The sequence below is a fragment of the Salvia splendens genome, chromosome 3 (assembly GCF_004379255.2).
Source record: "Salvia splendens isolate huo1 chromosome 3, SspV2, whole genome shotgun sequence".
In the NCBI taxonomy this organism is placed as follows: domain Eukaryota; kingdom Viridiplantae; phylum Streptophyta; class Magnoliopsida; order Lamiales; family Lamiaceae; genus Salvia; species Salvia splendens.
The window spans coordinates 1,380,890-1,404,547 of NC_056034.1; the positions used below are offsets into that span (position 1 = coordinate 1,380,890).

Here is a 23,658-nt window from a genome sequence, read left to right on the forward strand (position 1 = left end):
AATCAATTTGTATTTTTTTATCCTCTTCATTAATAAAAACTAATAGCTCATATATTTAATCATTATTGTTTTCTTTGGAATGATTGTGAAAATATCAATAATTTAGGAAATTGATATTTTAAGCGCCATTCACATGTATATTTTTTTACCAAATTGTTTTTCATTTCAACTGTAAAAGCCGCGTGTAAATCAACAAATTATTCATTTGTTTTGATTTTACAAAGTTGAGATTATGGTGTAATACACTAATACTTCATGACTTTACAGCGTCAATCAAAATGGCGTAGTACAAAATTATATTATTCCATTTATTACTCATTACATATCATTCTTCACATCTCATTATTTATTAATACAACATAATTTAATAAATGAAATTATATAGTAATTCGGCACAATATTATAAGTAGTACTATTTCGTTACTTATTACAAAGTTTGGAACAAAAGTAGGGAGCGGTCATCGATGCATAGGTATGGACAAAGATCAACTACTAGGGAGTAAACTATGATGCATAAGCAACTCCTACTTCTGAAGCAAACGAGGACATGAATGAATTAAAACATAAAAAAATAAAAATGATGAGAATATGCACGTATATTCGAAGAACTTAATTGATTTAATAGGTGTTTAACATAGGACATTTGTACGACGGGTGATCCCTTTGAACAATGAACAGTATGAGATCCAAGTCGTTGCACTCTTACAACGTGGAGTCGTTTTGGTTGACGACTAAGAATGTCATGGAAGTAAGTTATCAAACCATGTCAGCGTAAAATCTTGATTGATTGTAAACTTAAAATAAATCAATAATTCGATAATTTGCACGCAGATTTGAGCTTATTGCAAAACCCGAATTGATCGAAAGTTCGTAGAATTTTCATGCAATTAACAAGTTAAAATGCACATTTTCAGATTTTCTCATAATTAAAGAAAGGTCTGGGGTGCGAATGAAAATATATATGTCTCTTGGGACTTAATCCGAAACTCCTTAGTTTCCAATAGCTGCGAGAATTTGAGAAATAATCCATCCACACTCCCAACATTTCTGTCTTCTCATTTCACAATTCCCAAATTTTGCTCGCTCAAACCCTAATTTCAATTTTCGCAAATCTCACCTGAAGACCTCGAGCTACACGCGCACCATGAGCCGCTACGACAGCCGCTCTGCCGACCCAGGCTCTTACCGTGAGCGCCGCGGGTAATCACATGTTTTTGGTGTTTTTGCTTAATTCAATCCATACGCATTTGCTCGATATAATTATCAGCTTATCTCCAGCTGAATTTGGAAAACGAAGTTAATAGCGTATTTATCGTATTTTCTCTGTGTGTAATTTTAGGGATTCGGGGTTTGGTTATAAGAAAGAACACGACAGCAGTTATCGGTCCTCGTCTTCGTCGAAGAGAGACTCCGATGGCGGGGCGGAGACTGCGCCGCGGAAGTCGGAGTTGGATGGACTGACGCCGTTCGAGAAGAATTTTTATGTGGAGACTCAGTCTATTGCCGCCATGTCGGAGAGTGACGTGGAGGAGTATAGGCGGCGACGCGAGATAACCGTTGAAGGGAAGGATGTGCCGAAGCCTGTTAAGAGCTTTAACGATGTCGGTTTTCCAGGTAGCAATCTATTTTCTGTTATTTTTATGGGAGCCACACAGTTGATAATATGTCGTGGTAGGTTAGTATGTTTTGTTGGTCTGGCGCCATATGCAGTCTAGAGACACTTTAGTGTCTTAAATTCAATTTATTTGTATTGATACTCTTGCCACGTTTGGGAGCTATAGACCTATCGTGGCCGGTTATGGGGATGTTCAGAGCAAAATTCTGATAAATGTACTTATATGTATATGTGTCCACGCTTCTGTATTTGTTTTTTGGATCTAGATCAAGCGAGTTTTGAGTAATTGTTAGATGAGTAGGAAAAATTGAGCAGGTTTACATATTGTGTTTGGTCTTGCAAATTTGTGATTGTACTATTTGAATCTCGTTTACCTTTTAGAATGTTGTACGGAGTATGTTATTCCCTTAGCAAGATTGAAGCGAATTTTAGGATCTATGATATAAGGTATCTTGGCAGATAAATATGTTTAGTGCATAGCTCCAGTATTATTTTAACATCAAAATGGTTGTGTACTGTGGTGCTCCTGAAAATCCTGAAGACAGACTAGGAAATTGTAGTTGTGCTGCCTAGGTGGACTTACTTGGCCTCCTGTAAAGAATGAAATCATTAATCATTTAGGGTTGAAGTTAGTGGCCTTTGTTCAGCTTGCTATGGCCGACTTCTCCCGTATAGTTTGACAACTAGAATAACTACATATAATTGTTCTTTCATGCATTATGTAGTATGACGTCTTTTCCTCCCTTCATAGATTGAGCCATTTTTTTTTGTGAAACAGAATATGTTCTACAAGAAATTGAAAAGGCTGGATTTACTGAACCTACACCTATTCAAGCTCAAGGGTGGCCTATGGCTCTGAAGGGACGGGATCTTATTGGTATTGCAGAAACAGGGTCCGGGAAGACACTTGCTTATCTCTTACCTGCTATTGTTCACGTTAATGCACAGCCATTCTTAGGTATTGCATGATATTTTGTTCATTAATTACATTGGATTGCAGTAACCAACTTCATGTGGCACATATGTGGATATATGTACTCATCTATCTTGTAGTTTTCAATTATTTTAGTTGCTCATTGGTTGATAGACATGTTCTGTGAATTTGTGTTTCTTTGCTAGCTCCGGGAGATGGTCCAATAGTTTTAGTTTTAGCTCCAACTCGCGAGCTTGCTGTTCAAATACAACAAGAAGCTACTAAATTTGGTGCATCTTCAAAGATTAAGAATACATGCATATACGGAGGGGTCCCTAAGGGACCCCAAGTTCGTGATCTCCAGAAAGGTAGGTGGTGATAAGCTCAAGGTGACTTTACTACTGTATCGTGATGTTCATGGATCGGGTATTCCCTTCTGCTTCTTCCTTTTCATTTTAACTCTGTTATAGTTGAAATTCCATAATCAGTGTCCCTATTCCTGGCTTAATGTACTTATAGGTGTTGAAGTTGTCATTGCTACACCTGGAAGGCTAATTGATATGTTGGAATCTCACCATACAAATTTGCGAAGGGTGACTTACCTTGTGTTGGATGAGGCAGATCGGATGTTAGACATGGGTTTTGAGCCTCAGATTAGAAAAATTGTTGATCAGGTTTGTTCAGTTATGATGTAATGGTCAACTATAATAGTACGTGCATGATGACACACTAATATATGTGAATTTGTGATTAAGACGTTCTAAGTTTTGATTTGTTTGTGCAGATCCGCCCAGATCGTCAGACTTTGTACTGGAGTGCCACATGGCCAAAGGAGGTCGAGCAACTTGCTAGGAGGTCCCTTTTTAATCCATATAAAGTAAGAGCTCTTCTATATGCTTTATGTAATAAAATTGCAGCTCAAACTTGGAACTATTGTGTGGCAGAGTCTTATTACGTCACTTATAAATCCTAATCTAATCTGCTGAGAGTTTGAATAGTTTATAAGTTAGGCTTGTATAAAGCTGCATGGATTAACCTTCTCTTATATATCAACATCACGTAATAACCAGAATTTATAGTAGTCTGAAGGCGGGTGCTGAATTGACAACTTAGCGACTGCTTTATAGGATCAGGATGGAAGTTAAAAGTACAATTTTTGTGAAGCAGTGTTTAATTGGATGGATCTTGAATTCAGCATTCCTTATTAGAGGCAGTGTTCAACTATTCAAGTTACAAGTTCATAATATTTTAATTGTATTTCTTCGTTCTTCTCTTATGCTTGGTGATATGTGGTAACAGGTAATTATTGGGTCACCAGATTTGAAAGCCAACCATGCAATTCGCCAGCATGTTGATATTGTATCAGAAAGTCAAAAATATAACAAGTATGGTCAAATCTGCGTTCCCTTTATCATTTTAATGTTTGAAATTCAAGCCTAAGGATTTCTTACAGATGTTTGTGCTGGTTAACTCTAACTGTATCACAACCTTAGATTAGTGAAACTGCTGGAGGACATAATGGATGGTAGCCGCATTTTGATTTTTATGGACACCAAAAAAGGGTGTGATCAGACTACTAGACAGCTCCGCATGGATGGTTGGCCCGCACTATCTATTCACGGAGATAAAAGTCAAGCAGAGAGAGATTGGGTTCTGTCAGAATTCAGGGCCGGGAAGAGTCCCATAATGACTGCTACAGATGTTGCAGCTCGTGGTCTAGGTATATCTCGGACCATCTAGATCACATTTTTTTCTGTTCCAAATCTATTTATAAGAAAATTGTTACACATGGGAAGAATTGTTGCATGGCTCCTGAGTCACCTTGAAACTTACAGATGTCAAGGATGTGAAATACGTGATCAATTATGACTTTCCTGGATCTCTAGAGGATTATGTTCATCGTATTGGTAGAACTGGAAGGGCTGGTGCTAAAGGTACTGCATACACTTTCTTCACTGCTGCTAATGCCAGATTTGCGAAGGACCTCATTAATATCCTGGAAGAGGCTGGACAGAAGGTCAGTCCTGAACTGGTCTCCATGGGACGTGGTGCACCTCCTCCACCAGGTTCGCTTCATCTCTTCCAAATAATGTTTACAATATATGTGATTTGTTTCCTGTTCTTGAAGCATGTGCCTTTTGTTCAGTTGGAGATTGAAACATTGAGCATTAGTAATCTTTTGGGGTTGACTTGTAATTTTGTTTTGAACCGGGTAAGGAGGATAGATGGTTCAGTTTATTGTCGTACATGATAGTTCCACCGTATGAAAGTCCTTGCTAGTTTTCTTGAACTTTGAATTGAATAGTTTCCTAATTCAACCTTGATTTTAAGTTCTACTGAAGAGTCCTAATTATTGCCCTTTGTGATGATAGCGTATGGTGGTTCTCGAGATCGGGGAAGGGGATATGGTGGCGGTCGCGCTAGGAACTGAAGTATAACAATGCTACTAAAAGGTTTCTTTTGAAGAAAGTGCAGCAGTTCATCAGCAATCTATCCTCATGTAACATTGATCAGAACTTATTCGTGTAGAAACAAAAATTATCATATTACATTCAGATAAACATAAATATTGTTTAAATTGCTCATTTTGTATTCGCACCTCCCTTTCCTTGTAGATTTCATTATCCCAACATTATACTCCATTTCACCTATCACGAAATAGACCGAAAATGAACTAATTTCAATATCCATAATTGGCCCAACAAACTCAAATAAAATTAAAGTTTCTTTTATTTTTAATTGGCCCTTCTGAATTTGTATTTAGATAATTAAACAGAAAATGCATTATTATTATCATCAACATCATCATCATCATCATCATCTAAACGTTTATCTCAAAGTCATCAATAAAATAATTATCACTATAACCGTAGATTAAGAATTTACATTTCGAATCAGTACTTGTTTTGTGGATGACGTGTCACCTGGCTCCTGGAACGACGTCGTTAGCATGGCCAAAACCCTACCAAACCCCTTAGATTTTCTGCATAGATCTCGGTGAAGAAGAAGAATGGGTGGTGAAGGCCCTCTGTTCTTTGCCGGCAAACCGAAAAAATGTATACATGGGACAAAATCATTCTGTTTTTTGATTTCTAATCGTACGAGTTAATGATGGGGATTGTATTTTGGTGCTTTATTCTGATAGATCTTATTTTCATTTCGTGATAGCGAAGCTGAAGGCATCTGTGGCTCGTCCTCCTCCGCCGCCTCGTTTCCCACAACGTCCCAAGGGGTTCTTCCGCAGCCGCTATAGGGTTATCGTTCCACTCTTGCTGGCCCTCAATTTCTCCATCGGAGGTTTTCCCCTAATTCCTTTAAGAAGATTGTGTATCTGCATTTGCCTGGTTTTTATTTATTTGATTTTCTTATGTGTGTGTCGATTTGAAACCTCAGAGTTACACAATCGCTGTGTGTTGATCTTTGTGATATGTGGCGTTTTAATTGTGTACATCAGTAGATATGATCATGTGAAATTAGGTATTCCTGAGATTTCGAGATTGTAAAGCCTCAGGGAGATGTAGGAAGATAATTCTGTGTAGAATGTGTATTGTAGTGGACTAGTGATGTCACCTTAATCTGTGTGAATGTTATGAATAAAGGTTGCTTCGGAAAGTATGTTAACAATTGATGGCGAATTAGGATATACAGCAACGCGCGTTTTAAGACTATTGTGATCGGTTGGATCACCGAAGATTATGAGTGTAGCTGTTTAGGATTACCTCACATCTTCTTCAAAGATGCAAACCTTGAGTTCATAGATTGACAGCTTTTGTTTTAAATATTTCACCCATGCTTCATGCTTATTTGTCGTTGATGATAGTTTCTACCTGTAGTGTCTCTAGAAATGTACCATGGGCAGCGTAAAGCCGTCTCGTCCAGGAACCATCTCGCTATTTTTATATGAAGATTTATTTTGCAAATTTATATTCCGTACTCTTGTTTCCTTGGTTAGCATTTGACATTTGAAAACTTGTAGTTTTGTCTGGTGAATGGCTCATCGGAGTCGCTATTTGGGCCCCAAACTGTAGGGAGAGACATGTCCATGGCCTATGATTATGCATCTCTATTACAAATTTACAACCTTTAATGATGCATAGAAATGGTTGAGCATTAGTCTTTCCACCTATTCGACCATTTCCATGTGGATTAGTTTCTGTAGTTTCTGATGGCTGATACTTGTCGCAACTCCCAAGAATCGGTTTTTTATTTACTCCTTTCTGTTCATACGTACCGACATACTAATGTATCCTTGGATTATCATTAGGATAAAGCCTTTTTGGATGTAATGAGCACCTAATATAAGATATATCTCAGCATTGTATCTCTGCTTATATATTTGGGCTATGAAGAACCATCTCCTAACTTACTTTATGCGTTGCAAGTTTACTATACTGCCCGGATAACTGGACTGATAGAGTGCCTTTTGTGCAGCCTATGTTCTTGTGAAGACTACATTAAGAGATAGGAGAATTTCAGAGGAGAAAGTGGCTGAAGAACTTACTAGCTCTAGATCAGACTTCAGAGGAGAAAGTGCCTGAAGAAATTACTCGTTCTAGATCGACATCCACAGCGTAAAAGCTAGAGGTGAATAAGAAATTGAAGATGCCTATACCCTTGAGATGCTGAAGAGATATTGCATAGATGAGGAGAAAGCTCTGAAACAGTTACAGTCAAAGACATGTCCCTCCACAACTTTCTGATAAGTTTCTTACTCATGAAGAACATTGAGCAGTTCTTCTATTCACTAAAAATCCCATTGGTGATGTTTAGAACCAGAATTTAGAGTCAATATTTCAATTTTGAAATGAAGCTTTGTTGTGACTTGTGATGGTATTGTTTAGTTCAGATGTGGAAATCTGTGGTTAAAATTGATATTTCAATTTTTTTGGGGGGGGGGGGGGGGGGGGTAATTTACAGGTAATGCATTTTCCTTATCTCTTTGATTTATCATTGTTGGTGTCATATCAGGAAACATTAATTTATGCAATATATCTAAATGATAGTATGATGGTACTATTAAAGTCATAAATCAGAGTAATTGAATGGTCAATGGAATTGTTGGTGATAAACTGATAATATAGAATGGATTATTATACTTAAATGGGAAAGTTGTTCGAATTTATGTGCTGGTGAAGAACATTAAAATTGACATCCATTTTCTCTTTATAATTAAATATTCTTGTAAACAATAAGTTAATCTAAAACTGAGCCTGTCCAATTATTAAAATTCACTTTCAACTTAACAATTTTTTATCGATAATTCTCTAATTTGTAAATAAAAAAACCCATTGTTATGAAGATATTACAATTATTATTTATTTTTAAAGTTCTCTGAATACTAATGCCGATTATCAATAATAATAAAAATAATAAAATTGTAGATAGCAAACGACGTCGTCGCGATGTGGAAAGCAACCCCAACACCCACGGACTGAGGAAAGAATAATAAACAGCGAGACTTCACCTGAAACAGAAGGGAAAACAAGCAAAAGGGGAAAAACTTGGAGAAGAATAAGATCAACAATGAGCGACGAAGGCCCCAAGCTCTTCACCAACAAACCTAAAAAATGTATGTATTCACAATATTAACAGTGATATCTTCTATCTGTACTCTTTTCGTTTTGATTTGTGACCTGATGGTTGGCAATTTTAATCAGCTGGCGTCGATTTGTTCTGATTACTAATAGTAATATCGTATTCTTTTTGCTTGTGTAGCTCAGTTGAAGGCATCTGGAATGACATCCTCTTCGTCAGCGGGAGCCACAGCTCCTCCGCCACTGCCGCCGACGCCGCCGGTTAAGGAGACTTTCCAGCGCTTTAAGTTCTATAAGACGATTGCGTTGGTTCTCAGTTTAACTGTTGGAGGTTCTGATTTATTTATTTATCTCAGTTTCTGCTAAATTTTTGTTTATTTTGGCTTTGTATCATCGTCTAAATGGTTGTGCTATTCGTATTTGCTTTTATTGATTATCGTTGTTTGCGCGAGAATGAATTTATGCGCGTTTGAGATTGAGGTAGTTTCTAATTCCGCAACGTGATGTTAGTTTAGAGAATGCTTTCATTTCTTCATTATCAGATGCATATAACGTAGCTGTACTGCTTCAGCTTGTGACATCTTTTTACTTGAATCTTCGGCGTTTGCTGTTATTAGTACTTATTTGATCCATATTATGTATGAGGGAGGTAGTGGATTAAAATCAGTATTATGTGCAAGGAGTGGGCATGGGCTACATTGCTTAAGTTTTTTAAGGATTTTTTGCTTGTCTGGTGATCTTTGAATTTTAAGAACTAGATAAAAATGACTTTTGAAGCTGTATTCGTGGAGAAATATTATTGATTTTCTTGTCATAGTAGGATAGTCTGTACAAGATTTGATGGTGAACTGATGTCCGCATTGAAGTTGTCAATTGTCATTTTTTTTTCCCTCAACGAACTAGATAGAAATGACTTTGAAGCTGTATCAGTGCCTAAATATTCCTGAATTTCTTGTCATAATAGGATAGTCTGTACAAGATTTGATGGTGAAACTCATTGAACTGCAGTTACAGTATATGTAGTAAGCATGGTTTTTATACTGACTCTCATCCTCCAAATTCATAACAACTACCATCTCTTCCTTCTAGGAGCGCAATTATCTGCAACTAGTTTGGCATAGTTTGCACAAGAATATGATACCAATATTATGGAAAGACAACAATTTTCAATTCAACTTGTGTATGCACTAACTAGCTTTGATGTTTCTCTCAAATTTATAGAGAAGGAATGTGCTATCTTACTATTTTTAGAGTGTTTGGTCCTCTTTTGATGTAATAGGAGTATAAAATTTAACTCAGTCTGCCAATTGTGATACACTGATAGTGCTTAGCTGCTTTATCTTTTCAAACAGTCTTTCTTTTGACTGCTGAGTAGGTCTTACCTTTTGCTGTACTTGTGTGGCTATATGTTTCAGTTGTGAAAAGTGAGGAGATGCTAGTTGCAATTGCTCTCGCTTTTTAGAAGATGTAACACTTAGGCTCATCAATTTGTGGACCATCTTGACATACTTCCCTTCTATTAATACGACTGTCTATCTCTACTTAACAATAGCTTAGCGTTCCCAATTCCATTTCATTTTGAGAACATTGCGTGTGAGTTGTTGTGCCTTCGAATGATCACAGGATATCTATGTTGACTGAAATAAGAACTAAATATTATTGCATCTTGCATATCTATTTAACCTATGTATATCGTTCCATTTCCTGTTTCATATCCTTCAGACTCTTTGGCAATTTTACATATCTACCAGATTATTCTGACCTAGAAACGTCGTGCAGCTTATGCTTTCGCAAGGACTGTGTTGAAAGTAGGACCGCAAGAGAAGAAAGCTGAGGATCCTACAATTTCTACATCATCGTCTCCAACCTCTGCCACTGCGACTGCGAGTACTATCACCGAACAACCTGCTTCCTCACCTGCTGTAGAGCCCATCCAACGACCACCAATCCCGGAGGAACAACAGCGTGAGCTATACAAATGGATGCTGGAGGAGAAGAGGAAAGCGAAGCCCAGAGACGCCGAAGAGAAAAAGCGCATTGATGAGGAGAAAGCCATTCTTAAACAGTTAATCCGAGCCAAGTCCCTCCCCAAAATCTGACAAATTTCTGCAACAAGGAATGCTTAATCTGTTCCTTCTAAACCAAAAACTCACAGGCAATGCCTGCAGTTTGAGAAGAAAATTGTTGTGGTTAGCATAGTCAAGACTTATGAAACATTTCTTAATGAAAATTGAATTGAATGCTTTGTTTGATGATGATTTCTTGTTATCAAATGATTCATATTGTATACTCCCTCTGTCTAGGATAATGATGTGTTTCTTGTCTGCACGGGAATTAGGAAATACTATCAAATGTTTGGTATATATTAAGTGAAGAGAGAATAAAGTAGTAAGAATGAAGATAAAGTAGATAATTGAATAGAGAATAAAGTATAGAGTGAAAATTGATAAGAGACTAAAGATAAAGAGATAATTAAAGTAAAAGAATTTGAATTTGTGATTTTTTTACAAACTTCATTATCAAACGTGTTGGATCATCACAAAAAGGAATATGACTATATTAACATGGAATATAGAGAGTATTATATTAAGATAATAATGGTAAATCACGAAATTTGGATTGTCTTACAAAGTTTGAAACCTAAATATTAAAACCAAAATTCAATTTTTCTCAATTGTGTTATTTCCTTACAAAATGCTTGGTGAACTCAAAATTATTTTTTTCATCTGAGTAAAAAAAAGAATAAAGAATAAATTTGAAATAAAAAATATTTATTATAATGAAATGACATCTCACATATCTTCATGATATATTTTCCAGCCCAATTACATAAATTTCAGCAGAAAAACAGATATGGGTCTTGGCATAGAGTTGGGCCCATAATCTCACGATGAAATTAAATAAATTATTAATATTATTATTATTATTAAAATAATAGTGGAATTCAACCCAGTCGTTTTGCTGAACAACAAAACCAGCTCAGCTCCTGGTAAAAATTTGTTCCATCAAATTGAGTTCTTCTTCAAACCCTACCGTTGTTTGTTTTTATAGCTGAGTTTTTGAGTTTTTTTGTTTCCTCTCCCGTTTTAAGGTAAGAAAGTTCATTGATTTTATTGTATTAATTAAAAAAAATTCAGATAGGTTTTGAAATTTGTTGTTTAATTTGTTGTTTTAGCTCTATTTTTGTGTGTATAATTATTTATGTTGTTGAATGAGCTGGTCGATGATTACTGTTTGGAGAATTCGTTTGACTGAAACAACTTTTAGATTATACAATTCATGTGATCGTGGGTGGATGGGGCGGGATGGTGGTATTTGATTGTTGTCTGATGTTGTTAGTTCATGTATTTTTTTTGTTATAATTTGTTAAGGGTGATTCGATGCTCACAATTTCTTGTTTAAAGGGTAAACGTGTGAATTTTATAATTAGGGTTCATTATACCGTAGATTGATTTGATTACACTTACTTTTACAATCTGATATTTAGATGATGTGTACTTTTTTTGCACGTGTTTGTAGTTAGATTTTCTGGACTCGTCTAAGCAAATTAAATTCCGTGATTCGTTGAGTTGGAAGTGGCGGTAGTATAAATTAAAGGCGGCAGATTAGATATGGGTGATTTGATTCGTTTAGTTGGAAGTGGCAGTATATAAATTAAAGGTGGGAAATTAATTACAGGTGATTCGTTGTTGGAAGTGGCGGTATATAAATTAAACGTGGGAAATTAATTACAGGTGATTTGTTGAGTTGGAACTGGCGGTATATACATTAAAGGAGGGTTTGGCGTACAGCCGTACACGTGTTCATCTTACTGTATAAGTTCCCGGATTTGAACTGAGGGTGTTCCATTTCGGTCCTTACTAAGTTCCTGGATTTTCATTTTTTATCGAGGCATTATTTCACATGGAGCATATATATTATACTTTTATGTGCATTAAATTGGTCCTTATTAAAGAATGGAAATTTTCTATTTGGATAGAAAATGTTTGTTGTTCCTTCACGTGAGCTAAGTGTAAACACTCTAAAAGCTCACTATTGAGTGCGTTTACACAGTAGATTTTATCCAACTAAAGAAGTTCATACTATGAAAAACTTTCTATTAGTGAAGTTTTCCTTACTGTTTCAGCATTATAATTTCTTCATTTTTTCCTTGTTTTAAAGTGACCGTTTAGATGGCGGGAAGAAACCGAGTTCCTCATGAAGTTTTTGGCCACCGACGCGGCTATCCACCAGAGGAGCATATCCCTCGAGGCCCTTTAATCCGGCCTATACCTCCTCATCCTGCTCTGTTAGAGGAAGAACTTGAAATTCGACATGTTGAGCTTCGGAGGCTTCTAGATGAAAATCGGAGACTGGTTGAGGACAGAATTGCTTTGGAACGAGATTTAAATTCTGCGAGGGAAGAGTTCCGTCGCATGAATCTAGGCATTAATGATATGCGTGCTGAACAAGACCTCCAATCTAGGGAGCTTATCGAAAGGGTTCTGAAGTTGGATGCTGACCTTCGGGCTACTGAGCCTTTAAAAATTGAGGCTGCAAAACTTCGTGATGAGATTCATAGACTGAATGCCATTAGGCAGGATCTAACAGGGCAAATTCAGGGTCTCTCTCAAGAACTTGCTAAGTTTCGGGCTGAAAACCAGAAAATTCCTGGTTTAAAGAATGAGATTGACGGACTGCATCAGGAACTTGTGCGAGCTAGGTTTGCCGTTGCTACCACTTTTTATCTGAAATTCTTGCACTGTGTAGAAGCTAGGGCTACTTCTGATTAAGTTTATGTCTTCTCACATGCAGAACTGCTGTCGATTTTGAAAAGAATGCACATATTGAGCTGATGGAACAGAGGCAGGCAATGGAGAAGAACATGGTCGGCATGGCTCGTGAAGTTGAGAAGCTGCGTGCTGAGCTTGCAAATGCTAGAGCATGGAATGCAGGTTGATACTTTCTTCTTTCATTTCACTAAAGGTTCTTTAGTAAATGCATTAAAGTCCTAATTCTAGTATATTCCCAGTCCTAATTTTAAACCAACTGCAAACTTGAACCTATTATATCTAGCATGAGTTCATGGAAACCAAAAAGTACAAAAAGTCACCAAATAGATTAATGAGCAAGCCATTATCAATTTATCATATTCGAAAGTCATCTGAATTATTTTGATAAAAAAATTCCTCTGCTTATCATATTCGAAAGTCATCTAAATTATAAACATTATAAAAATATTAAATTTAATAGGAGTACTTATTTTACAATAAATTAAACTTTAATATCAATCAATTTAATACATAACACTAGAGTTTAATATCCATTTTAAAATTAACCCAGATTAATTAACTGATGATTAATATGTCTATCCTGTATATACGTATAGATTTGTGCAGCTTAAATAAGATAAGCATCATGTGAAATTGTGGAAATCTCTAACAAAATAGATTGAGAAAACAAAATTACTGCTGTTAATATTAGTCAGTAGAGTAACAGTAGTTGATTTACTACTCTCCGTCAAACACACCTAAGTTAAAGAAGGAGTCTCAGGCGGAAGGAGTCGTTGCGGAAGGAGTCGCCGGCGGAACAAGTCGCTGCGGAACGAGTCGCCGGCGGGTGGGAGTCGGCGGCGGGTGTGGCGTGTTGGAGGAGCGGGGTAGGGTGTGGGAGGGAGCTCTGGGAGTGGGACTGACGGACTGTGGGAGAAGGGTTAGTAATTGTTTGGGGATATATTGGGCTTCATGTAACTTGGGCTCAATAGTAAAATGAGTCTTTGGGCCAGTTTTAAATAATTAAATTACATCAACTAAGCCCAATCGGTTCTTTACGGTTATAACCGATCGGTTCTCGGTTATAACCGAGAACCGATCATGACCTTCATATGGGAACCGACACCGAACCGATAACCAAAAAAATCGGTTATCGGTTAACCGAGAACCGATTTTTTCGGTTCGGTTCTCGGTTAACCGACTAACCGATGACCGAATTCCCAGCCCTACATGTAGTGAGTGTTGACTTGTGAAGAATTCCTCCCTGCCTTCTTCCCTTTTTCTGTTGGTCTTGGTACATTTCAGCAGTTCATAATAGAAAATTGGCGCATCTTTTTAGATTGCATAGTGACCAAGTTAGTGGTCACAGAAGCTAAAACATATATGCTATGGTTCTCTTAGATTGTGACTCTAGTCTTGTTTTACTGACTGTAACTTATAATTGTTGATAAATTTTACTAGGGATAAGTACTCCCTCCGTTCCCTCGTGGTTGAGTCATTTTTCCATTTCCGGAAGTTCCCTCATAGTTGAGTCATTTCCATATATAGTAACTTTTTTCTCTTTCTTACTTTACTCCCTCTTACTTTATTCTCTCTACTTTATTCACTTTTTACTTTATTCTCTCTACCTTTTTCTCTTTCTTACTTTTTTAGCTATTTATTTAACACACTCAACATTACTTTCTTAAACTCTGTGCCGAAAAGTTTCGCCTCAACTATGAGGGAACGGAGGGAGTATGTGTTTTGTGTGCGTGTAAGTATACTGACTGGCATTAGGTTTTATTAGTTGTTACTATTTCTGTCCCTCTGAGGCCTTATCCATTATTTTAACTCTGTTGCATATAATTGCTACATTGCTAAGGTGGGGCCTATGGAATGAAGTACAAAAACCCTGATGCCAATTTTCCTGCCCCTTATGACGACGCATATGGGGTTCGCCAGGTGTGGATGCAACTAAACAGGAACTTCAATAATTTGACTTATATCTTTAAATTATCACGTCGTTAACTTTTTAATGTTTGTTACACAAGGGTCCTTCATATGGTTCCAGTTCTGCTTCCTGGGGAGGCCATGAAAAACCAAGGATGAATCGCCGTTGATGATATGTGGAGGATTATGTGTAAGAGCGTCCCTTGCAAGCATTGTTGCTGCCCAATAGAGTACAGGGCAAAAAACTGACTTTGTGCGTATCATAACCTGTAGCTTAATGCTTATATTACTTGTCATCTTTAAATATCTGTATAGAAGAGTGGGCTTCTATCTTGACTTTTCCTTTGACTATAATCAGGACTCAGTAGCATGTTTGGCGCTATCTTCACTATCTTCATTCTTCTTTATATTTTTTCTGTTACTCTCCCATCGTGGTTTCTACTTCTGATTGTTTCATATTCAAAACATCCGTGGAGTTGGTTGTTAAGAGTTGGATAAATGTGGCACTGTTTAAGTGTTAGAGCTTGAGTTGCTGTATTGTAGGATTCCATGGGTTTGGAGAAATATTTATTCTTATAATGGTGAATTTGGTCATCATTGTCAAAAAATTGAAATTAGTTTTTGAATTGTTCTCGCAGAAGTTGTTGATGACTGTGTTCTCCAGGTTTAATTAGTTGTGATTGTGTGATGTCTTATTTCTACGAATTAGCTCATTCAGATTAGAGTCAGATAGACCTCTCTTTGACAGGGAATATATATTGAATTAGTAAACATTGTGGTGCTTCTTGAATTATCTCAGCATCATTTAAAACTTATATTGTAATTTCTGCTTCAAATGGATCTGATTGAGATCAAATTTCTGTTTGAGTTTTTGATGATTGGTTTGCTATTTCTCGCAACTTATCTTCTTTTACTTCGATAAGGTTGCCCGAGAGCACAACTATCTTTTGATCATCTGTGGAGGAATCTCTTAGCTGGTGTATAATTTCCTATGCCTAGAAACGTACCGATGTAGTATGAACTAAGTTATTCTTTACACCCTCTGTCTTCTGAGTGAAATATCAATGAGTGGGATGCAGTGGAAGACTGGAAGACTTCGGTGTGGTTCTCTGTGATCCTAGTTGAGTTTTGACTATTAGATTGTACACCCTCTGTCTGCCATTAGGAGTCCCAATTTGCCATCGATTAGGAGTATCGGTTCACTTTTACTATAAATAGTACGTAGGTCCCACATTCCACTAACTCATTAAACTCACTTTGATTATAAAACTAATAGTATAAAAATGGGACCTACATTCCACTATCTTTTCTCACCCACTTTCCTTTATATTTCTTAAAACCCGTGCCGAACTCAATTCGGACTCCTAATTGCTGATGGAGGGACTGTCATCTTTTCCCCTGAGATTGTTGCCGGATGTTGACAATTTGCTAAGGATGTGACAACACTGCAATGAAACTTGGAAAGTTTATAGGGGTTGTTGCTGTGTCTGTTGATTTTACTAGGAACGGGAAACTCTGCCAGTGTATGTTTTTTGGTCAATAGAAGTATCTTGTTTGCAACTTCTACTTGATTTCTTAGGTATGTAGACCAGCCTTATTTTTAGGAATGATTAGAAAGTGTTTCATTAGAATTTGAGAAGTGTTAAACAAAAATTTCCTAAGCCATCTCTATGTGATATCTTGGTGGAATTAGAGTATTAAAAGTAAAAAAACTCAATATACATTCTTCTAAGGCTCACTTGGATCTGCATTTTGTCACTATATATCCTATTTTGTTCGGATTAGCAATCCATAGTTTGTCGTGCTCTCCCGCCTAATTGACATGATGTAGGTTATAGTATCCTCTCAGATGAGTAAACCTCTATATGGTTTCCTGGCGATATATTTATCTAGCAAAGTAGTTATCTCAAGTCCTCAGTGAGCAAGCTCTTCTATGCATCAGAATGGTTCAGCAAGGATGGAAAAACTGATGGTGATGTGCGGCTGAATGATGAAAGCTGAGTACTACGTCCTCCACCTTTTGGGTATTGCCTCTCCTGATTAGTTTGCAATTTATATGTATTTTTGTGTTCAGGTGCTTTAAGATGTGAGTACACCCTCCCTCCCCCTAAAATCATTCTTATGCTTTATGGCTCTTGTTCTGGAACTGCCTTGACCAATGACAAGTTGTTTCTTTGAGTTTAGTGTCACTTCTTGCTTAAAATTGTTCCTTATGCTGAATATAATCTGATAGAGGAGAGAAAATCAGATATTCGATGAGAGCCATGCTATGCAAAGTTTGTGGTTAGTTTACCTCCATTCATTATTATCAAAATTAGATACATGGGTGAGGTGATGCACACCAGCAGGCTTGAAATGGAAGGAGGTTACCCATGATAATGGCACTTAGAAAGTGCTTTCTTATGCATAAGAATGTTCAGTTTGGCTCGGGATATAGTGAGAATGAGAAGTGAGCCATGTGAGGGAAGAAATTTTGTTTGAGATTCTCACTTTAGGCATTTTGATAAGCACCCTTACCTGCATCTGTGGCTGGTTGGTGTTGTAGTTAGGTAGTAATTATGAGGTGTACAGACTACAGAGTGGACTGGCATTTTTTGGAAATTTGAATGACCTAGAGTTTTTCCAGCATCTTAGTTGGGCTCTAGAGGAATATTACGCAGTTTGACTGTGATAGTATCTGTATTTACTGCATGAGTTGGGGAAGGAATCAGCCATTGATTTGTGGAATATGAACTGGATAAGGGAATCACTATCCCACGTATAAGCCTGTAAAATGCTTTACAAGGTTTATAAGAACAATGATGGTTATATTCTACTGTACCTACACTGGAATATCCAGAGGCTAATTATATATGCGGTTTCAACATGTTCAGTCAAATGAATTGGTTGCAGGTTGATTGTCTCACTAATCAGTTTTACCTGCCAAGGATCTTCTATTTGGAAATGAGTTTGACCATTATGCAAATGGATTGAAAATTGTCTCTCAGCATGCTCTCAATCTATAGTCGCAAGATTGACTAGTTTAGTTTTCATCCATGTCATCATTATCAATATAGGATAAGTTGAATGGTACAGTTAGATCTCTCAGTTGATCACAGGATTGGTTAAAATAGCATTGTTTGGTAGCTACTGTGAGCATGTTGTCATATTCTGTGATGACAAAGGATATCATAGTCAAGAAGTCCTGACTTTATATAGCTTATGGTCTTCAATAGATTGTGCCAGTGCTTTATCTTGGTTGAAAGGTGCTACATTGGCGATTGAAAACTGATGATGAAGTTCACATCTCTGAGACAGTTGTATGATAATGAGTAAGCTGTGATGGAAGTATAGATCCAGGTGGAAGCTTGTTCAGTCGTGCTCCTTTGTACTGGAGAGAGAGAGAGAGAGAGGAGTTTTCTAGTATTACACAATTAGACTCTGTGTAATATCTTATAGGAGACTCTTAGTGATGCTGTATAGTGTGAGACTATGAATATCTCAGTTGACATCTTCATGTCATGTATCTATTCTCTATAGTTCCTTATGCTTACTCATAAATTATCTTTTTCTCTAGTGTGGACTGTGTAGTCTCTTATTTTTCTTTTCTTCTTCTTAAGAATTGTTTTAATGGCTTCTGGGTTTCTTGCAGATGAGGAGTCATTGCTGCTTCTACAAAAAACTCTCCAGGATGTGTGGTAAGTGTATCAGGTAAAGTAGTTCTCTCCTCGTTCTAAAATTTAGGTCTGCAAATGTTCTATGATTCAGAAATCAGTTTTGAGTTTGGTACTCAGGTAAATAACCCTCACATCATTTTTAAAAAATAGCTTTAAGTGCGTCGTTTATTATTACTCAAGGGGCTGGATCATGTTCCATAGTTTAAGTTTGCTGGGGAATGCTTCGGAAGGCAGGTTTAAGGCAAGTAAACAGCGTAATAATCTTAATACTGTACGGCAGTTTATTATACAAATTCTGGAACTCACGAATATAGTAGTGAAATAAATTATAGCCTTTTTCTATGAAGTGCACTCGATCGAATTATATTTCTTCAGTCGTCAAAGTTTTTTCTTCTGTTCTCTCTTTTATTGTGATTTCTTTTATTACTGATCAAGGTTTTGTGCTTTTCTTTAACGTGCCGCTTCTAGCCGTCTAATCTATTCAATACTCATACTAGCCTTAAGCTCTGTCCAAATTAACATTTTGCTATTCCTCTCGAATATTTGGAGTCTTCATGGATCAGTATCTTGCTTGAACAGTAGCAGTTTTCTTGGATTGTCTCAATATCTAAATGATGATATCTTGTTATTTTCTTCTTTTTTTCATTTTTTGTTTCTGAAACATGATTGATCGTTTGATCATACTTTCTGACCGCGATCACAGAACTAGATTAGCGACGCTCTTGCCCTTCTGGGTAGAGAAGCTTTTCGGTCAGTATACGTAGCCACTAGATTTGCTTATGTAAGAATAAAATTATCTGTATGTTTGTGGGGATGGTTTCTCTGTTTTGATATGATTTATATTGTTCTCAAGCTCTTAGTTTTGTTTAATTCTCCATTTTCTTCACTGTACATGATCGGAAGGCATTCCATTGGCTTTGTATATTTTTTTTATCAGATTATTTGTGTTTGAATTATCAGTTTCTGTATAAATCGAATGTGTATGGTGCACTATTTGGTAGATAGTCTTGAACTGTAATAGGAGTATGTTTTTTTATTCTTTTCTATTTTTATAAATTTGAAATCGGTAATTAATGGGTCCAAAAAAAAATTAACAAGTGAAGTATTATTTACTGCGATGGAGTATGACTTCATTGTCCAACTACTCCAAAATTAGTCTAGAAAATGAAATCTCAATTGAGGTACTTCGAGATAACATTTTGTAGGCATTATTTTGGAATTTATTTAATCTTCTGATTATATAATGAGTCAAATTTTGTGGTTACAATTACACTTAAGCCAATCAAAGTATGGATGATTTATGTAATGGTGAATTTAACGAAAAATCACAATTTGGAAAATTGATTTTTTTTACTATATTGAAGAAACAAATAGTATCTCAAAATTCGTAGTACTCATATTCTTGATTAGGACACAAGGAAAGATAATATAAACGGTAGGCTCTATATAGGACGAGGTAAATCATGTCATATTACAGTATTATTTTGCAATTTGGACTTGGACACTTGATTATTACTAGTAGTATAATTTTCAAAATAAGTATGGATTGTCAAGTTATCAAAAGGTACGACCATTTAATTTACTGGCGAAAACTATCAATAAAAATATAGAGTGGTCACAACTCTCATGTTTGATCTAACTATTAAATTATACAAATTGATTCACTATTTTTTAAACACGAAAGAAGAGTTGAGTGAAAAAAATTAGTGAAACAGTAAAACAATGATTTAGTGGATTGTAAATATTTTATAAAATTGATCTAAATTTTGTGGGAAGGGAGTAAATTTTTGTTAGAAAAAGAAAACAAAATTGCAGCTGCATTTGATTATAGTTTGACTGTACAATTTGGCGTTTTCCTGTTTGCGTTGGATCTGACATAAACAAAGCCCACATTTGTATATCCCTTTCACTATGCTTATTGCTTACTCAAAACTTGTTTTTTATTAGCAATCCAAAATTTTCATTTACGAAACAATTCTGGAAAATTGTCAGGAAAGAGAAAGATTGAGTATTCAATATGCTGGCAAAATCTGTTGTCCCACAAAATTCCTATGATATATCAATAATTTCTCTTGTTTCAAGTCGGATTTATTGTCTTCAGCTTGCGGGGGAATGCAAACCAAGTTCAAGAAATTGCGAATTTTCATATTCGTTTGCTGCTAAACCTAAAAAAAGTGGAATATTCTTGTTAAAGGTTAAAAAGATTCCATCTTTTCTCGTTGGCCGAGTCTTTTGCCCACTTTTAGATGTTAATCCTTTCCCCCTGTTTTAGGAATTGTTTAATGTTGGAGAGTGTGTTAAATGGTTGAGCTATGTTAGATTGTGATTCTGTGAATCTTCTTGCTGTATATATTGGAATATAGAGTTTCTAGATTAAATTTTGTAGGTTTACTTGAAAAAAACTGAGCTTGATGAATTCAATTTGTGTGTGTGTGTGTGTGTGTGAAATGAAAAGGGTGGCTTTACCTTGAAATTTTGCTACTATTTCCTAGTTATGGAAGCAGTCAACTTTGCAGAATTTAATTGGAAAGTTCATATGCAAAAATGTCAATTTGTGTGTGTGAGAGAGATGGTATTGGTAGAATCATGGAATGAAAAGGATGGCTTTACTTTGAAATTTTGTTACTATTTGCTAGATATGGAAGTAATCAACTTTGCAGGAATTTGGATAGAGTTTATACATTAAATTTTAGTATAGTTTTACATGAAAAAGAATGAGCTTGATTGATGAATTCAATTTGTGTGTGTGAGAGAGAGAGTCTCAGTGTAGTGATGGTATTGGTAGGATCATGGAATGAAAAGGATGACTTTACCTTGAAATTTTGTTATTTGGTAGCTATGGAAGATATCAGCTTTGCAGGATTATAGAAGGTCTCTTTAGATTTGGTCTTCTTCATAGCATCATATGTGAGGCTGTTCTCTCTCTCTGGCTAATGCCTCGTGAGGAATTAACAGGCACATGCTGCTGCTGCTGAAACTAATCAGCCGGAATGGTGGGAAAAGAATGCTGGCCCGAATATGATTGACATTAAATCAACACAAGAATTTGTAGACGCGCTGAGTCAGGCTGGAGATAGATTGGTCATAGTTGAATTCTTTGGTGCGTGGTGTGCTTCTTGTCGAGCTCTATTTCCCAAAGTAAGCGCCCTGTTTTCACTTGCTGGTTTTCGTTGTGCTTCCCTGCATTTAGCATTTTGCCTACTTTGGTGATTGCAGTGATATATCTAACGTTAAGTCAGATTAGTGTTCTTCTGTAATCACATAAATAGCCAGTTATATGTATCATTGGGTAAGGAAAATTTTACAGTAACTCTAGATTCAATCTTCTTAGCATTTTTGTCGAACCGAACATCTTGATTGTGAATCTGTGATAGAGTTGTGGTTTGCCCGAATAACGAGGACTAGTCTATGTTCTCAAAAACAAACGGGATCTCTTCAAGTAGCAAACTTCATTTCAAGATCCCTTTTTTATGTCCAAATTACCTCTGCAGGGGCATTTATTTTCTCAGCTTTTGATGCTTCGATTGTTGAGATAGTTTACTCATGTTTTAGTTACCTCTGCAGAGACATACGCTCTCATATAGGTCATCATTGGATTTCTTATTGATCGTGAATCTGTGATAGAGTTGTTACTTGTTACTGAATAATGATGGTTAGTTTATGCTCTCAAATAAATGGGATGTCTTCAAGTAGCAAACTTCATTTCAAAATCCCTTTTCGCGTCCCAAATTACCTCTGCAGTGACCTATATTTTCTCAGATTTTGATGCTTCGATCTGTAGTGACTTATGTTGTCATATAGATCGCCGTTGGATTTCTTTTCATGCTACCTCTAGATTCAATCTTCTTAGCACTTTTGTAGAACTTCTTGATCTTGAATCTGTGATTGAGTTTTATGCTCCCAAATAAATGGGATCTCTTCAAGTAGAAAACTTCATTTCAAGATCCATTTTCGCGCCCCAAATTACCTTTGCAACGACCTATTTTCTCAGCTTTTGATGCTTTGATTGTTAAGATGGTTTAGTTTACCTTTCCAGTGATCTATGCTGCCATATAGGTACAAAGTTACGTTTTCCTATGCGAACGAACAAAATATCAAGATTGTTGCTACGTCCGCTGATGTCCTTTGCGTTTAGATCTGCAGGTTTGCCGAGCAATACCCAGAAATCATTTTCCTTAAGGTGAACTTCGATGAGAACAAGCCCCTCTGTAAAAGCCTAAACATAAAGGTTCTTCCGTATTTCCACTTCTACAAGGGAGCTGATGGCTTGGTCGACTCGTTCTCATGCTCTCTTGCCAAGGTAAGCCCTCACACAATCCTCATTCTATTCGAACAACAGCTACTTATCTTATGTGACCAAATGAACATTTGTCGATTTACACTTAGAGTTATTCGGAACTGTTGCTTGATCCCTTTTGCCTATCTTGGTCGATTTGGACATCGAATGATGTCTACTTAGCCTGTAATCTTATGCAGCTCCAGAAACTGAAGGATTCCATCGCGACTCATAACAAAGCTCGACATAGCAATAGCACCCCGGATTCTAATGGTGGCGTTGGTGATAGCGTGGATGTATCTGCATCTCGCGATGACATGCAATTGTGACCCGAATTCGAGTTTATAGCTTTCTAATTTTTCCAATCTGTGCAATTTGTACATAGCACTTTGTAAAAGTAACTGTATATGCTTTGGCCATCCAAATTTCCAGTCTCTTTGGTATAATCTGATTGCTTCTTGTTTTCCTTGTAAATGACTTAATATAGACCTCATTATTTTCATCTCGAGGCTTTTTATTTTATTCTTATTTTTCCATTTTGATCCGTCTACTCAATTTTCATTTTCGATAACTTGACCTGCATGTGATGGAATATGAGTTTGATTCAAGATCTTATGGACCATTTTTTTGTCCAACTTTAGATTTAGACTTGTGGTTTATTATATATAAAAAAAATTAAACATAGCCAACTATTTTAAATTTCTTGTTTATTTCTAGATTATGTTAAAATTGGAAGATGAACAATCTTACTAACATTCACATTTAGAAATCTTTCCTTTCGCAATCGTTGTCTTTAATTCATTAGCTTGAAAATCATGCAAAAATAAAATCTAACAACTAAGATCTACAAAAACGGTCTCTTTCTTACTAATAAAAAAAACTAATTCGAATAGAAATAATTTTTTGAGTTTAAGATATGATATAACTCTCTGCTACTCTTGCTATATATCAAGAATTCTGAATTCGTAATCTCTTTTCAAATTA

At 36.3% G+C, this 23,658-nt stretch overlaps 3 protein-coding genes and 1 long non-coding RNA gene across 7 annotated transcripts; all 4 read left to right on the forward strand.

Annotated features, from left to right (window-relative positions):
- The first annotated feature begins 1,015 nt into the window (after window positions 1–1,015).
- On the forward strand, window positions 1,016–5,120 carry LOC121794215 (DEAD-box ATP-dependent RNA helicase 20-like). Its single transcript, XM_042192286.1, has 10 exons — window positions 1,016–1,200; window positions 1,340–1,614; window positions 2,394–2,573; window positions 2,735–2,896; window positions 3,048–3,202; window positions 3,313–3,405; window positions 3,828–3,913; window positions 4,022–4,248; window positions 4,364–4,594; window positions 4,901–5,120. Exons 1-10 carry the CDS (start codon window positions 1,145–1,147, stop codon window positions 4,957–4,959), a joined length of 1,524 nt encoding a protein of 507 aa, XP_042048220.1. The 5' UTR covers window positions 1,016–1,144; the 3' UTR covers window positions 4,960–5,120.
- Window positions 5,121–7,939: 2,819 nt separating this feature from the next.
- LOC121793589 lies at window positions 7,940–10,317 on the forward strand. The gene is made up of 3 exons (XM_042191620.1): window positions 7,940–8,097; window positions 8,244–8,393; window positions 9,842–10,317. The coding sequence occupies exons 1-3, from the start codon at window positions 8,052–8,054 to the stop codon at window positions 10,159–10,161; spliced, it is 516 nt and encodes a 171-aa protein (XP_042047554.1). The 5' UTR covers window positions 7,940–8,051; the 3' UTR covers window positions 10,162–10,317.
- A 687-nt stretch (window positions 10,318–11,004) lies between these two features.
- On the forward strand, window positions 11,005–19,250 carry LOC121794216 (protein FLX-like 3). 4 transcript variants are annotated; one of them, XR_006049249.1, is made up of 6 exons: window positions 11,005–11,051; window positions 12,224–12,764; window positions 12,857–12,996; window positions 14,675–14,754; window positions 14,844–14,995; window positions 18,374–19,250. XR_006049249.1 is itself a non-coding variant. In XM_042192287.1 (6 exons), exons 2-5 carry the CDS (start codon window positions 12,235–12,237, stop codon window positions 14,910–14,912), a joined length of 819 nt encoding a protein of 272 aa, XP_042048221.1. In that variant the 5' UTR covers window positions 11,011–11,153; window positions 12,224–12,234; the 3' UTR covers window positions 14,913–14,932; window positions 18,374–19,250. The 4 variants fall into 4 exon arrangements, 1 of the variants encoding a protein (XP_042048221.1); XR_006049247.1 differs by having other exon boundaries at window positions 11,011–11,153; XM_042192287.1 differs by having other exon boundaries at window positions 11,011–11,153; window positions 14,844–14,932.
- A 1,352-nt stretch (window positions 19,251–20,602) lies between these two features.
- LOC121794217 lies at window positions 20,603–23,016 on the forward strand. Its single transcript, XR_006049250.1, has 3 exons — window positions 20,603–21,269; window positions 21,354–21,536; window positions 22,542–23,016. It is a non-coding gene; the product is annotated as an uncharacterized LOC121794217 (long non-coding RNA).
- Window positions 23,017–23,658: the final 642 nt, after the last annotated feature.